The 16,416-nt window shown below is 39.8% G+C and overlaps 1 protein-coding gene across 5 annotated transcripts in view; it reads left to right on the top strand.

Annotated features, from left to right (window-relative positions):
- Positions 1-15,065, top strand: part of cdh4 (cadherin 4, type 1, R-cadherin (retinal)) — a 412,242-nt gene extending 397,177 nt beyond the window's left edge. For 3 of the 5 annotated variants that reach the window (XM_046875037.1, XM_046875039.1, XM_046875040.1), the window contains 8 exons: positions 2,023-2,208; positions 2,808-3,061; positions 7,548-7,690; positions 9,204-9,440; positions 10,015-10,248; positions 11,270-11,409; positions 12,209-12,388; positions 13,391-15,065. In XM_046875037.1, the coding sequence (XP_046730993.1) occupies positions 2,023-2,208; positions 2,808-3,061; positions 7,548-7,690; positions 9,204-9,440; positions 10,015-10,248; positions 11,270-11,409; positions 12,209-12,388; positions 13,391-13,594 (1,578 nt within the window). In that variant the 3' untranslated portion in view covers positions 13,595-15,065. The remainder of the gene's footprint in view (positions 1-2,022; positions 2,209-2,807; positions 3,062-7,547; positions 7,691-9,203; positions 9,441-10,014; positions 10,249-11,269; positions 11,410-12,208; positions 12,389-13,390) is intronic. The other 2 variants (XM_046875038.1, XM_046875041.1) reach the window with 1 other exon arrangement.
- The last annotated feature ends 1,351 nt before the right edge of the window (positions 15,066-16,416 follow it).

The raw sequence follows: 16,416 nt of genomic DNA on the forward strand, positions 1-16,416 counted from the left end.
ACGCAGTGCAGAGTTTGTGTGTGACTGTTTGGCAGGTTGGGAGATGTGTGTGTGTGTGTGTGTGTGTGTGTGTGTGTGTGTGTGTGTGTGTGTGTGTGTGTTCTGCTTATCAGGTAGTGCTAGTGTGTTGTTCAGACAGCATGCAGCAGCACCGGGACAGCAGAATCCTCTGATGGGCTCATGATTAAGGCCAGTGAGCATCACATCACATCACATCACCCCCCCCAACACACCACCAACACCAATTCTTTAGCTTGCTCTATTTTAGCCATTCTCTGGCACACTTTCCCACTGTTTCTCTCTCTCTCTCTCTCTCTCTCTCTCTTTAGTGTTTGCTCTCTTTTGCTTTCATTCCCTCGATCTCTCTGTCCTTTACTGCTGACAAATTTTGAAAAAAGTTCTTTCATCTTTTTTTTTTGAAAATCTGTTTTGACTGCTGCCTCCTGATGTGAGTTGGCTGATAATTAGACTTTTAAGATATATCCAATTTCGAGTCTCCAACACGTTATTACTAACGTGAACAATTCCACTTCACAGCACACGTTTTATTTTTATTCACAGCCTTTTCTGTAGCGTTTACTGCTTATTTTTACGCTGCTTGGTTCTTCAGATCATTTCGCAATTTTATTGAGTAGATTTCTAGCACTTTATATTCCTAGTAAGGTTTTTTTTTTTTTTTTACGACCAGTCATTGCTCAGCAGTGTGACGCATAAAATCACGCAGATACTGAATGAAAGTTTGAGCTAATGTTCAAACATCAGAATAAGGAAAAATGTGATATCTGTAACTGTGTAAATGTCAGAATTGTCTGATCTTCTTGGATTTTTACAAACAGTCCCTAGACCGGAGCAAAAAGACAGAAAAATATCCAGTGAGCAGAAGTTTTGTGTACCGAAAGTATTAGTTATTCAGTTAGTTAGTAAGAGAAGTCAGAGGAGAAAGGGCCTGACTGGTTCAGACTGCAGGAAGGCTATTGTAACTCTGAAAACTACTCTTTACAACTGTGGTGAGTAGAAAAGCATTTCAGAACCACCAAACCTTGAGATGGTTACCAAACGCCATAAAAGAACATTAGGGGTTTCTACTAGTGTCAGGCAGGAGATCACTGGGCTTATGCTCAACTAAAATGGAAAGCTGAATATTTACAAATGTCTTTTTCCGGTCTTTGGGTTTTCTTGCAGTGCAGATTTTATATCTTGGTTGGTGATCAAATGTCCCCACAAGGATAATAATATCCCAACATCTTTGGGCTGGTTCCCATGAGGATCAGAGAAACCACAGAGTTGCTTTAATGTTAGATGGAGTACAAAAGCATTAATGTCGGTTGAGTCCTTATAAGGATACTAAGGCAAATGGCAAATGTGTGTGTGTGTGTCAGTCAGTGATGTTATAGAGAAAGTTTGGAAGCAGTATTTGTACATGATGAAGCCATTACAGTAGATAGCATGTGGCTGACACACATGGTAATTCCTTCAAGCACCAGATTACGGAAGCTTAACAAGCAGCTGTGGACAGTGATAATATGTGTGTGTGTGTGTGTGTGTGTGTGTGTGTGTGTGTGTGTGTGTGTGTGTGTGTAAGAAGCAGATATTTTGTATGTGTTTTATGCGGTACATATCACTAAGGCGAGCTTCACCACATGGCTGTGAGTGGCAGGTGGTGAATCAGAGTGAGGCAGTGCAAGGCAAAGATGTGAAAACTTAAACATGGAGAGATGAGCAAACAGGTTTTTGAAAATCTGCCAGATTTTTCTGGCGAGCTACACTGAAAGGCTCAAGCGTTGGCAAATATTAAGCATTGCAGAAACTTGTTTGTTTGTTTATTTATTTTCTGAACCATCATGGATCTGAAAAAGAAATTTCAGTACTGCATTTAATAGTTTGTAGAATTTCTGAGCACTAGAATGAACTGCAACATACTGATTACGACTGTATTTCTTTTCACCAGTTGATGGAAACTTCTATTAATCTATCAGTATTAACTCTCATTCTCTCTCTTTCCTTCTCTCGCTCTCTTTCTAGTTCCTGGGTGAGGTGCCGGAGAATGCAGTGGGTGTAATCGTGGCCAATTTGACTGTGCGAGACCGGGACCAGCCTCACACGCCCAACTGGAACGCAGTTTACAGAATAGTGGGCGGAGACTCGATGGGCCACTTCACCATCCGCACGGACGAACTCACCAATGACGGCAGAGTCACAGTGGTCAAGGTGTGTGTTTGATACAAAGAAGAAGTCATGTGTGTAGATTGTAGTTTGGCCTTTAGTCTGTTCTTTGTGTCTTTTATACCCTCATAACTAAACAAGTAACGTATTGGTGATAAACAGGGAGTTAAAAAAAATTATTTTATTTCCTATACATAAATTGTATAACAAAATTATTGATTTTAAAGAAGAATTTCTGGGAGCTTATAATCATGTTAATTTCTTTTAGAAACATCATACATCAAAGTATTGTATTTTGAGATTAGTTGCATTCTAACATATTACCTGGAACTAAAAAGAATGAATTCTTGAAAACTGATCGATCCCTGATATACAGAAGTGCATTTTCTTTTCTTATTGAGGCAGCTACTTGTTTGTGAACTGTGCCATCCACACCGATGTACTTATTTAGAAAAAGTATTGGAGACCTAGATCTAGAATCACGATTCACCACAGGTCTGCATCTCTGTGAACATGCACACAGGCAAAACAAGCTTCCTTAAGGGACGTAATTAGGAAAGATTTGACACTCCTAAATCCAGTGTGGTCTCCTGCTGTTGCTTAGTTCCTTCATCTCACTGCATTTGCATTCCATGTGTGTTTAGCCAGTGGACTATGAGAGGAACGGGGCCTTCATGTTGACCGTGGTGGTATCTAATCAGGCCCATCTGGCCAGTGGCATCCCGTCATCTCTCTCATCCACAGCGGGAGTCACCATCTCCGTGTTGGATGTGAACGAGGCTCCCATTTTCCCCTCCAACCCCAAAGTTATTCGCTTTGAGGAGGGAGTTCCTGCTGATACTACGCTCACCATATTCGCCGCTCAGGATCCAGACCGATTTATTCAACAGAGTGTCAGGTAGGGCATGTGTGTGTGTTTTCTCCGCTTCAACTTTGTGTGTTTATAATAGTTTTGGCCGGTTAGAATTGGTTGATTTTCACAGTAAAAAGTTACACATGGAAAGAGCAAAACAACTTTGACGGTCAGTTATGAAAAACTACCCTCTTTTACAGCCTTTTACTGTGAAAGCTGCTGCAGTTTTATTAGTTCTATTTGCTTCCAATGTCACACACTACCAAATCAAAACTTTTAACAAAGTAAGATTATTTTTTTCTCCAAAATCAGGAACCACTTGTCATAATCCCAAACATTACATGAAGTTTATTATGCCATCTAAGGGCAAACTCAGCACCACCTTTTTCATTCAAGACATTCGGTAAAAGCGCTAACTTTTATATTCAATGACATATTTGGCAAAATGAAGGCTGGAAAATGTTTACAAAACAAGACATGGCCCCACACTCGTTGCTTGTTTAAACAAAATTTGACCTTGACTATCTCGCTCTGAAGATCCAAAAATAAATATACTGATCTCCTCGTAGCTGTATTAGGTTACTTTAAAAGTGCACGTGCGTCATTCTTCTAGCTGTCTTTTCATATTATGGGACTATAAGAACATAAAATTGGTTAAGTATATTAATTAACCTTTAAGACAGGAGCCACAGTATGCAAGTCTAGAAACTCTGGCACCAGGACCAGTCTGCCACAGGAATACATATGCTAGACGACCTTTACTTTAATCCCTAGGAAGGTGTTCCTGTCTCCCCGTTCCATCTTATTAGTTTTCATGACCTTATTCAGTTGAAGCAACTTGTAAGGTTAAGATTCCACTGGAAGTTTGCTTACAAAGGCGCGTACAGTATTTTTTTATCTTGCCCTTGGAACGTTTATATCTCCATGCGCTAACTCCATTCTATAAAAATAAACACGCATATTTGTGATCTTTTCATAGCCTTATGTACATTTGTTTTGCGTCATAAAGTGGGTTTCTGTTATATTGTCTAGAGCGCGCGCTAGAAATGGTCAGTCAGTGGATTATCTATAAGTAAATAATAAAAGTAATTTTGTTGATGTTTTATCCCAATCGAGGACCTCAAGGCTTTATTTTCGGCAATGTTACAGCCTTCATTCCACTCAAAGCTTGGAATGCTTTCGGCTGAAAGGCACGAGCCTCTAGCACTCTCAAAGCGTGAGTCATTACTGCCATAGCTTGTGCAAAAGTATGCAATGCTAACATTATTTAACCAGTATTCAAAATCGCTGGGAATATACACATTTCTGTGAATTTGTTATAAATCATGCTTCATGCACTTGAACCTCATTAACACCTGTGTTTTTCCTGCTATTTATGCTCTGCTGTGTTTGCAATGTATGGTACAGATTCTCTCATAAATGATGCATCATGTATTGACTACACAATCCATCTGACAGTATTTTGTCTCTGGTGTGAACAAAGAGCAGATCCAATTTCCAGCCATTTCTCCCACTTTTCTTTTATGGGCTTTAGGCTGTTTTTCATGGTGATGCCTCACAGGGGTAACACTTTGCCTCCTAACATTTGCGAATCTTACCAGTGAAGCCTGACGTGATCAAATGAACAGTGACATGAACACTGAGATTTGTAAACTGAAACGAACAGCTCAATAAATATTTATTTGTAGATACATTATATTCACAAAGGTAACCCATATATATATATATATATATATATATATATATATATATATATATATATATATATATAAAATTAAGCCAACCAGAGGCAACAGTGCTGAGTAAAAACTCTGCGATGACATGCAGAAGAATCTTTTTAGAGGAACCAGAACATAAAAATGGAGCTGGTGCTCTTTAAAGTGACAGTGAGTTATAAATCTTTAAAGTACACTTGTGTAGGAGAGCAAAGTGTATTGAAAGGATGTTCAGTTTAAGCAGATTGTGAGTAAAAGTCCATGCAAGAGCACAGAACAGTTTTTATGATTACAAAAGCAGCTCTTGGATATAAATCTATAGTATCCAAATTCCTCTCCATAATGTTAATGGAGTTAATGCCATTTTTTGAATTTAGTAATCATTTAGGAGTTTAGTAATGCGTAATGCATGGAACAAAGCATTACTGAAATTGTCCACATCAGAATTTATTTCTCAGACAGTTGGAACAGTTGTGAGTTATGACCATAAGGCTAAAATCAGAGGCATCTTTCAGTTAGATTTAATTCTTACCTTGAAATTACCTTGTGTCTTGATTGAGGAGCAGTATGATGTCCAGAGAAACTGTATGCAGGTATTTTTTTATATAATATAACCAAATCATTTATGTGGTTCCACCCCAAAGACACAGAGAAAATGGCATCCTGATAGGAAATTCATAGAAGAATAAAATACACTACAATATAAACTTTTTTTCGGCTTCTCCCATTAGGGGTTGCCACAGCGGACCATCCGCATGTTTGATTTGGCACGTCTTTACGCTGGATGCCCTTCCTAACACAACCCTCCCCATTTATCCGGGCTTGGGACCGGCACTAAGGTTTGTGCAGCCCTAATGGCTGGGGTTGGTTCCCTGACCAGGGATCGAACCCGGGCCGCAGCAGTGAGAGTGCCGCATCCTAACCACTAGACCACCATGGAACCGAAATACACTAATAAATAAAAAAATTGATAGAAAAATAATATTAGCTGATAAATGTGGAAGAAAAAAAGTTTGTCTCACAATGATTTGTGTTACTGTTTTAGAATCCCTCTAGAAATCTTGAACCAACCAAAGCATCTCTGTTTGTATCCTGTAGCTCCTGATAATAGCTATTTTTAATGAACATGTGTTGGGTCTGGTCTCTGTTAGATCTCTTAGAACACTGTCCAGTTTTTTCAGTATAAAACGTAAAATTATAATAATAATAAAAATGAATGTACAATATCCTTCCAATAGTGTATGTGGACACAGCTTTATGTTTTATCACAACATAACTTTGGACAGAAGTTCTGACATTACGCAATAAACTATAACCATCTTCTGTACCTCAAAACCAAAAACACTAGATTTACTAGATAAAGACTAGATTTTTCTCGTTGAACTAAATTTCAACACCTCTATTTCTGAAAAGGTCTCTATTTCTATAACATACATTACAGATTCAGACTTCTCAGCTGTGCTCATTAGTATAGCATGTCCCACCTTTCATTCCAGCTGTGATCCACCTTGCCATCTGCAGTTAAGTAGAAATTGGCAAATCCTCTTTTTAATCGACTTCCTCTCAGTCCCTGCTGTGTTTGTTTGTCAGGAAATTGGGCAGAGAGGTCACATGGTAATGAGCTGAACTGGTCCCAAGTACCCATCCCCGTTCCCCCTGTGTGTCTCGTCACTTTATCAATTGTGTCCTTTCCAGTATTGATCCTGGTCAAATATCCATGTGGACGTGACTAGGTTTTCTCCCAAAGAAAAAAAAAACTTTCTCACATTGGAATAAGTGATAGAAAAGTAAGGACTTACTTACATGTGTTTAAAAAAAATCATTAAACTGTACACTCACCTCCGAAAATTGAGTTTTGCAATTTTCATTTATTTGCGAGTAGTGTTGCCTCCACAAAGGGTCCCTGGTTCGAGTCTGTCTGCCTGGGTTTACTCCTGGTTTTCTGGGTTTTTAATCACATTTCATGCCGGCAGATAGATTTGGTGTGAATAAATGTAAGAATATGTGTGCACAGGCATGTTGATCACCCATCCAAGGTATATTTCTACTATATGGCTGTTGTTTATCTTTAAGATGAATGATTAAAAAGTTTGTAGTATTTATTTGCAAACGTGACAACGTTTTTACTGAAACTTTTAGGTCTATTTATCTTTTATGTACCATAGTAGTTCACTTTGAAGGACAAAAATTGGATTCTGTTCAAGTATTTAATTTTACTTTGTTACTATTCCTTCGCTGGTAGAACCCCTGATTATTTTTGGCAGAAGGAACCACAATAAATTTTTAAGAGGGGCTCTAAAATATGCTTTTTATATTGATAAGCTAATTATTTTTCTATTCGCCAGACATTAAACACCACCCATTGCAAATTGTGAACATCTGTCTGACCTTGGGCATTTTGCCACTAGCAAACTCTGACTGTCTCTGAGAAGTACCAGCACATCATTTATTCAGTAGCCTGTAAAATAATAATGTGTCAGTGCTGATATTTGATTGAGGGTGAATAATTCTGCATTGCTACAGATCCTTATATTAAGCTATTTACTGTTGTTATTCTGCTGGTTGTGTGCTTTTGATTTGATACATACTGTATAAAGAAAATATCTGGTGTTTAATTCTTGTACCACCATATGAAGAGGAGAATAATAATAACAAGCGGATGTGATTGGCAGACGCCCTTATCCAGAGCAACTTACAACTGAGCAGTTGAGGGTCAAGGGCCTTGCTCAGGGGCCCAGAAGTGGTAGCTTGGTGATGCTGTGATTTAAACTCATGACCTACTGTTTGAAAGTACAATTCTGCGTTTAATGTTTTAGGTACTCTAAGCTGTCCGATCCTGGAAACTGGCTCCGAATCAACAGGACAAACGGCCAGATCACAACGACAGCCATTTTGGATCGGGAATCGCCTTACGTGAAAAATAACGTGTATGAAGCGAGTTTTCTGGCTGTAGATAACGGTAAGTCATCGTAGGGATGTTTATAGATGTACTGTATGTCGTTATTGTCTTGATGGGACAATTTTTGACAGCTGAAAACAATTTGCCATCCCTCTGTGTAAGGCTTCAGCAAGCTTTGAACAGCCAATTGACTGGAAGCCACTTAACAATTGCAAGCACACGTTTTCTGACGAGATTGGATTTTTGGCTTTATTTGCTCCACTCCTCCATGGCGACCTTACACAAAACTCAAGTGTAGACAAAATGCAATCACGGCGTACCTGCAAGTTCATTTTGTCTGCGGCCACCAGCCAGGACTGCCATATCTTTTTATTGGCCCCCTTCCTCCTGCCCGAAAGAAAAAAAGTTCACCAATAGATTGCTGATCAGGGTGAACAGACTTCACTTCACTCTAGTAGCTTTCAAGTCTTGGCGTTCTAAACAGAAAGCTTTGTTAACCGGTCTGTTACATCATGATATGGAAGTGACTTACACACAACCCACCACTCTGTGTGACTTAAAACATTTTTCCCCTCGATGCATGGTGGCAGGCAGCATTTGACGGATATCTGCACAAGACCATTACTCCGAATCGATCTGTATCTTATGTCCCTCATGTTGGAAGAAGTAGATTTGTGAGTGTGCACCAGGCTTCCATAAAGCCCCCCGTTTGTTTGTCCTCGTCAGACTCAACCAAGGGGAACAGACGCATTTGTTTTCTTTAGGAAAGTCATTTTGCAGAGACGTCGTCTGTAAGAACACGTCTCCATTAAAGATAAAAAAAATAAATAAAAAGGCATGCAAGATATTTATGCATCGTTTCATTTGGTATATTTGTCACCAAAGGAAGGTTTTAAAAGTGATGCAGGTGTAAAGCACTATATCAACATCTCAGTTGTCGCATTTCTCTCAATACTAAGCCTTAATTTCCCTTTCATTTTGTCTCCATCTGCATCTCTGATATTTTTTTTTCTTTATATTTCCTCTTCTCCACCATCATCTGTATTTGTATTCTCTGCCATCTCAAGTTACTATTCAACTAGTTTTAATTTGAGGGCAGTGTTGCTGCTTTACAGCTCCTGGCTCCAGGATTCTTTTGACTTCCGAAAATATGCCTATTAATAGATATGATGAATGCCATAGCCAAATATTTATGCTATTTTACACCTAGGTGTGAATGTATGTGATACATGTGTGTACTGGCAACCCATCCAGGGTGTAATCCAGCATAATAAATAGTAGTTCTGACCAGTATTTTGTGTATCAAATACAATATGATGAGCAGGGCTGAGGCTTTGTAATATCAAAAAACCTGCAAGTCTGCAAGATGGTGTAAGGTGCATTCTGCCAAAGGCCACCAGAGATGCACAAGATAGTCATTGCGTTTCCTCTGCCTTTTAAACAAATGTTCTCCTCACCTCAAAAGCAAGGTTATCACCTCAAAACCAAAGCTTGTCCACCTCTAATCTCAGAATCTGACGTTCCCCCTCTCGTTGTCACTTTCTCTCTATATCTATCTTTCAATCTCGCCCAGGCTCTCCTCCTGCCACAGGAACAGGGACTCTGCAGATCTATTTGATTGATGTAAATGATAATGTACCAGTGCTGGTGCCCAGAGAGGCCCAGCTGTGTGAGAGGCCAAGACCCAACTCCAGGATCAACATCACGGCCTCGGACGCTGATACTGAGCCCAATGCTGGACCATATGTCTTCGAGCTGCCCTCGTTCCCTCCCTCTGTTCGTCGCAATTGGACCGTTACACGTCTGAATGGTAGGATGCTTTTTAAAAAACTAGAACATTCGGTAAGGGCAAGCTCATAAATTTCCCTGATAGAAATGCAAAGCCCATTTTTAGGTAAATTTTTACGGGAAAAGTAAAGTAATGTACTTCAAAACTCATTAAGGTACCACACTGTCTATACTTTATATTTGATTACCTAAATGATATTTAAAAGACAATGCACTTAGTTTCCCATGTAAAAATACATAATATCTATTATAATAATGCATAATATATGTATAAAAAAGACATACACTTGCGGATCAAATGTCTATAAAAATTCGAATGACAAATAACTAAATACAAATAAATGATTCAGAATGAACAAATAACGTGTTCAAAACATACACATATACAGATTACAGACAAAAACAGTGCAGACAGACAGGCAACACAAGACAACACAAGACAGTGTGGGACAATAAACATCTTGCACCAGATAATAAATACATCAATCATATCCATGTATTATCCCAATTCTAAACATGTGCAGTTGGTAATCCTGAAGCATTGGGTTTGATTCTCTATTCAGCCACCCATTAATGTGTGTGTGTCTGCTCTCCAGGTGAATATGCTCAGCTCAGGTTGAGGATCGCATACCTTGAAGCCGGTGTGTATCGCGTGCCCATCCTGGTCTCAGACTCGGGAAACCCTCCCTTAACAAACCGCTCCATCATCAGGGTTAAGGTGTGTCCTTGCGATGAGCATGGAGATTGTACTTCACTCGGAGCAGTGGCATCTGCAAGCCTGGGCACAGGCGCCATCATCGCCATCCTCATCTGTATCATAATCTTGTTAAGTAAGTAAGGGACTGAGTGGGTGAATGATACAATGGATCAATAGCACAGTGTGTTGAATGAATCGATATGGTACATGAATGGATCACACAGTGTACACGAACGGTGTAAGGACAGACCGAAATGTGGATGGAGGAATGATCTAACCCACCACACTATTTAGACATGTGGTACATCCAACACTCATAGATTATATGGAATGATTTGGTGAGTGATTTGACTGTTAGTAGAGAGGCATGGAGTGTATATGGAGATGTAGTGTATATAAAGTACATGTAGTTCGATGGATGGATGGATGGATGGATGGATGGATGGATGAATGGATGGATGGATGGATGGATGGATGGGAAAGTGGGTGGATGGATGGGTTGGTGGGATGAATGGATGGATGGATGGATGGATGGATGGATGGATGGATGGGAAAGTGGGTGGATGGATGGGTTGGTGGGTGGATGGATGGGTTGGTGGGATGGATGGATGGATGGATGGATGGATGGATGGATGGATGGGAAGGTGGGTGGATGGATGGATGGATGGATGGATGGATGGATGGATGGATGAATGGATGGATGGATGGATGGGTGGGTGGACAGATAGATGGACGGATGATGGATGGATGGGTTATATAGTATTAATGACATGGTTTATTTTAATAATCATGGATGTATTGACGGTTGATTGAAATTGGAGTGCACGTGTGGATAGGTGAATGGATAAATGATAGAAAAAAGGGCCATGGTATGTGGATTGATGTTTGACAGTAAAATGGATGGATTGGTGGATGATTGAAAGACAGAGTGCAGTACAAGGATGGATGGATTGAGGAGTAACTAATTTAATAGAGTTTGATTTCTACGATATTAAGTCATAACTGATATGTGTAGCAGTGATTAAAAAAAGAAGAAAAATAAATTTAAATAAAGACAGACACGCCATCAATCAAAAAGAAAATATTGAAATTTCTGTTGTACGGCCTGTTATAAAATGCATTATAACCTGGCTCTTTCTAAATGCTATCCACAGGCATGGTTCTGTTTTTCGTAGTGTGGATGAAGCGCAGAGAGAAGGAACGACAGACCAAACCTCTTCTCATTGACCCAGAGGATGATGTTAGGGACAACATACTGAAATATGACGAGGAGGGAGGAGGAGAGGAGGATCAGGTTGGGCTCATACACACACAGACCATATCACAATTAAAATGACCTAGATGAAGGTTTCTATAGAAAGAACTTAACGAGGACAATGTCTACCGTTCTCTCTAATACTGTATGCTGAGAAACAGCAAACAATGTATTTAAGATACACAATATGGACAAAAGTATTGGGACACCTAACTTTTCTAGCAATATGGGGTTCTTTCTCAAACTTCCATAAAGCTGGAGACAAACAAATGTATAAGTAATGTGTCTTCAGATGGAGTAGTATTACATTTTTCCTTTACTTGAAGTAGAAGACCCAAACCTGTTCCAGCACTGCCCCTGTGCACAAAGCAAACTCCATTAGAATATGCTTTACATGGGTTGGAGTTAAGGATCTTAAGTGGCCTGCTATAGAGCTCTGACCTCAACCCTATTGGGATGAATTGGAGTGCTGACTGCACCTCTTCACCCTACATCAGTACCTGATTTTACTAGCACACTTGTTGCTGAATGAGCACAAATCTCCACAAGCACACTCTAAAATTTAGTGCAACATCTTTTTAGAATGGTGAAGGTTATTATAACAGGAAATGGGCAAATATGGAATGGGAGGTTTAAAAAGCACACGTGTCCACAAACTTTTGTCTAGATAGTGTAGTATGCACAAAATATAGTACACTATCCTAAAATATCCTTTTAACACTGAATACAAGCATGTTTCTGAAAAGGGAGCAGATTTGCTCAGGCCTGCTGCTTTAAAATCAAACAATGCATTTGATATGCAGAATGATTGCTTACAGAACCTTTCACCATGTTGTAGGACTACGACCTGAGCCAGCTGCAGCAGCCCGAGACTCTTGAGCACATCATGAGCAAGCCAGGGGGAGTAAGGAGAGTGGACGAAAGGCCAGTCATCCCGGAGTCCCAGTACCCAATACGGCCCAGCATACCTCATCCTGAAGACATCGGGGAGTTTATCACTGATGTAGGTCCAGTTAAGGTGTGATGTAGGTTGGGACTTTTGGGGCAGAATTTCTTTTATTATAAAGAATATAGGAATGGAAATGGTGTGTTATTTAAAATGGTAAAATAATTATTTTTTTGTGTGGATTTTTAAGAGTTTTGTGGATAAACAATTTAATTTTGGGAGAGATGGATGCATGGTTGCTTGGCAGTACACATAAATGATTATATTATAAAGTTCAGTAGATTAGTAGATAGATGGATGTTTGGATGACGGTATAAGGTGGATAAAAGATACATTGTGGAGTAAGGCAAATGATCCTTAAGGCCAGACATCATCCATTTTCTGAGGCCAAAAGGCAAGTCATCATGCAGGATCCAACAGTCTTCTGGGCTTAAAGACGTTCTATAAAAGGACAGCTCAAGGACAGAGTGTTACTGAATTGAAGTGCTGAATTGAATTTGAAAGGATGGATGGACAGCATTGCATCTGGACAGTGCTCCAGATGTGTCGTCAGTCATTTTTTCTTTCGCGTTGACTCCGTGCTCACCCCAGCCCCAGTGTTCATATATATATTTTTATGAATATTAATGTATAGAAACAACATATATCAGTTGTTGAGAATTCGATGATCGGCTGCTTCATGTTCTTTTAGTTTGGACTGTCTGAAAAAGAAAATCTCTCAAATTTATCAGGCAAAGCGACAGCTCATTTGTTTTATTTCTCAAGTGCTGTTTGGTAATAGATGTGTTTATGTCTTATCTTTAAATCAATATTTTGCTAAGAGGATTTAGCTAACATTGCTTGAAAATCAGCGGCTCAGACTGCTCAAACAGCAGCCAGTGGATCTCATCATATTTAGAAAACAATCACAGTGAAGTGGATTATATGATAATGCACGAAGCATGGTGTGAATAGCAATTTTCCATTCCTGCGCCAAACTATGTTGTGGAAATATGAAATATATTTGTCATGTCTATTGATTCTAGAATTATTCATGGATCGTACTGCCAACATGCCCGATTTTTCCTTCTTCAGGGGCTGCGAGCGGCGGATAATGACCCGACGGCTCCACCGTATGACTCTCTGCTCGTGTTTGATTACGAAGGCAGCGGCTCGACAGCTGGCTCGGTCAGCTCGCTCGACTCGTCCAGTTCGGAAGAGCAGGACTACGACTACCTCAATGACTGGGGGCCGCGCTTTAAAAAACTGGCCGACCTCTACGGCGGCGGCGATGACTGAGAGTGGAGCTCCAGGGATGAGAGAGGGGCCAAGGAGAGGAGCCCGCAGGAGCAAGTCAGCATCTCGGTTTGTTTCACCGAAGAGCCATAGGAGCCTGAGCATCCCTGCACAAGACACTCTGTAATACAGAGGGAGTTTAAAAAAGGGACCATTGCTGCTTTCTGCGAGTGTGTTTCTCTCTGTTTTTTTGTCTTTTTCTTCTCCCACTGCACTGGCAAGTTTTTCGTCGTGAGTTTTGCTTTGGCTGTCTGGAGAATTGCGGCAGCCCTGATACGAGAGACTAAGTACTCTAAGCTCTAAAACAGAAAACAAGGTCTGCACTCGTTCTCTCCGTCTGTGTCATTTCAACTCTTAGAGCAGGACAAATATATCCGATCTTTTGACTTGAATTTTATTTGATAAGCACTGTCATTGCTCAAGTGCCTTTTCGTGGTGTTTTTTGTACCAGAGACTCCTCAGGGTCGGCTGCTGTTTTAAGCCCATTTTCTCTGCAGCGGTACACTCCCTCGTTCCCTCGGTCCCTCTCCTCCATGTTTACTCATCCTATTAATGGTGCAGGAAAAGAATCTTGTTCATGGAGATGTAAGACAATTTCCTCTGGTGTGCTTCAAAAAAAAAAAAAGACTCGAAAATTTGGCACACCTACTTTTTGGGAACTCATCATATAGGACTTTGCCGACCCTGTTTAGAAGTTTAACTCTGTGGTCGTAATTACAAGACCAATCAATTTACCAGGCAACAGCTAAAAGTGATGAGCTTTTGTGGACTTTGTTTTTTAAAAAGAAGCAAAAAAATAAGGGAAAAAAAGACAAAAAATAATGTAGAAAGACTTTTTAGCTCTGACACTTGCCTGCCTTTTTTTGCGCTGCTTTCCAATCGGCCAAAATGGCGTCCACGCTTAAAGGACTGCATCACCGGAGGAGCGCTTTATTCGTCTTGAACATTCCCCTTGTCGAGGTTTATCGACTGATCGGACTTGTACGTGCATGATCTCTCTAAAGAGCGGTGTCTCTAATCAGCTGCACTTGTTCCTTGTGGTCAGAATGTGAAAAGTAGTTGGCAAAGAACATACGATATACAGAACAAGCATAACCTGTATAGTTAAAAAAAAAAAAAGACTTGACTTGAAGAAATGCTGTAAATACATATTTTTTGGAAGTGTTACCCGAACATTTGCTGCTCTTGAGGTCCTTGCAGGGCTAAAAGAGAATTCTTTTGCGTCAGTGGTTTCGTTAGTGTGTACGTGCGCGAGCGTGTGTGGGTGCGCACGTGAGCCCGGTTGCCGTTTTGCTTTTAGCAGTCTCCCTTTTGCAAATGTTTTCATATGTTCCTTATTAGTTACGATTTAAGTTCTTTCTATATGAGCCGTGGTTACAATCACGCCTGCTTCTAATGTGTGTCTCTGAGTTACTTGTTCATTCCCGAAACCATTACTGGAATTTGTGCTTTAGAAAATAAAGACATCTTTTATTTAAAAGGCCTAGTGGCCTTGTGTGGTGGCCTAGTGTTGTATTCTGTTATTTAAAAACCCAAAGGCAGCTACTGCTTACCTGAAGAAGTTCTAGTGGTGGGCAATACATCGTATATCGAAGTACACCGATCAGGCATAACATTTTCACCACCTGCCTAATATTGTGTTGGTTCCTCTTTTGCAGCCAAAACAGTTCTGACCTGTCGAGCAGTAACAACATCGACTTCTTCGGCAGTTTGAGCTACAGGAGCTCGTCTGCCTTCAGCCTTCGCTCCTCACGTGCATCGATGAGCCTCGGCCGCCCGTGACTCTGTCGCCGGTTCACCACTGTTCCTTCCTTGGAGCACTTTTGATAGATACTGACCACTGCAGACCAGGAACATCCCACAAGAGCTGCAGTTTGAGAGATGCTCTGACCCAGTCGTCTAGAAAACGCGCTTAAATCCTTGTCTGATTCATAATGTTATGCCTGATTGGTGTATATCGTGATAAACATTCTGTATTCAAATTTTAAGACCAAAAGATACACCAACATCTATGTAAAAAAAATTATATTCAGATTAAGTCCATTTTCTAAATGGCATGATCACAATGTTATAATTGCCTGTGGGTAGTTCACACCTCCCAGGTCACCTAATGTTTCTTGGGCTTGGTTTTTTGTCCTTATACCCTAAATAAAACGGGCATTGAAAATGTTATAAATAGTCCTAATTATCACAAGCAAATTTGATTTAGTATGTAGTTATAGATAGCATAGTTCATATTTTTCATAAAATGTACAGCAGCAGAAAGTGTTTAGCTTTGATGTGCATGAAAAATACAGAGTTGCAGCACTTAACAGTCAAACAACTGTTCTATATTTTATGCCAATACTTTAAAGTTTAGGCAAATTAAAACAGATACAAAATCAGGGTCATGAAATATTATTTCACCTCTAATAATTCAATGTACCTACAGTTTGTACCTGGTACATTTACATCTTTCTTTACAAAAAACTATTATGATTTATCCATATAAAAATTTGCCTTGAGATCAATAGTGTCTTCAGTATTACAGACTTTACAGACACCTCAGTTTTCTTTAGTATGATTACAGCCACACTGTACTGGGGTGAAGTCGAACTCTCAGACAGTTGCCCTGACTTAATAATACCACAAGTTTGTTTGGAGAAACCCTGTGATTTTGGCATAAATTTAAAATAGAATCAAATGTTTGGGTTTTAAACCTGGACATATGCACATAAACTTTCAAAGTGAATCTTTTAACAGTATATAAAGTCTGTTAACTTCTAATGTGCATTATGTGCATTTTGTACATTTTTCCTCAGATTTGTTTCACTGCAGGATTACGT

Source organism: Silurus meridionalis, chromosome 19 (genome assembly GCF_014805685.1).
Source record: "Silurus meridionalis isolate SWU-2019-XX chromosome 19, ASM1480568v1, whole genome shotgun sequence".
Classification (NCBI taxonomy): domain Eukaryota; kingdom Metazoa; phylum Chordata; class Actinopteri; order Siluriformes; family Siluridae; genus Silurus; species Silurus meridionalis.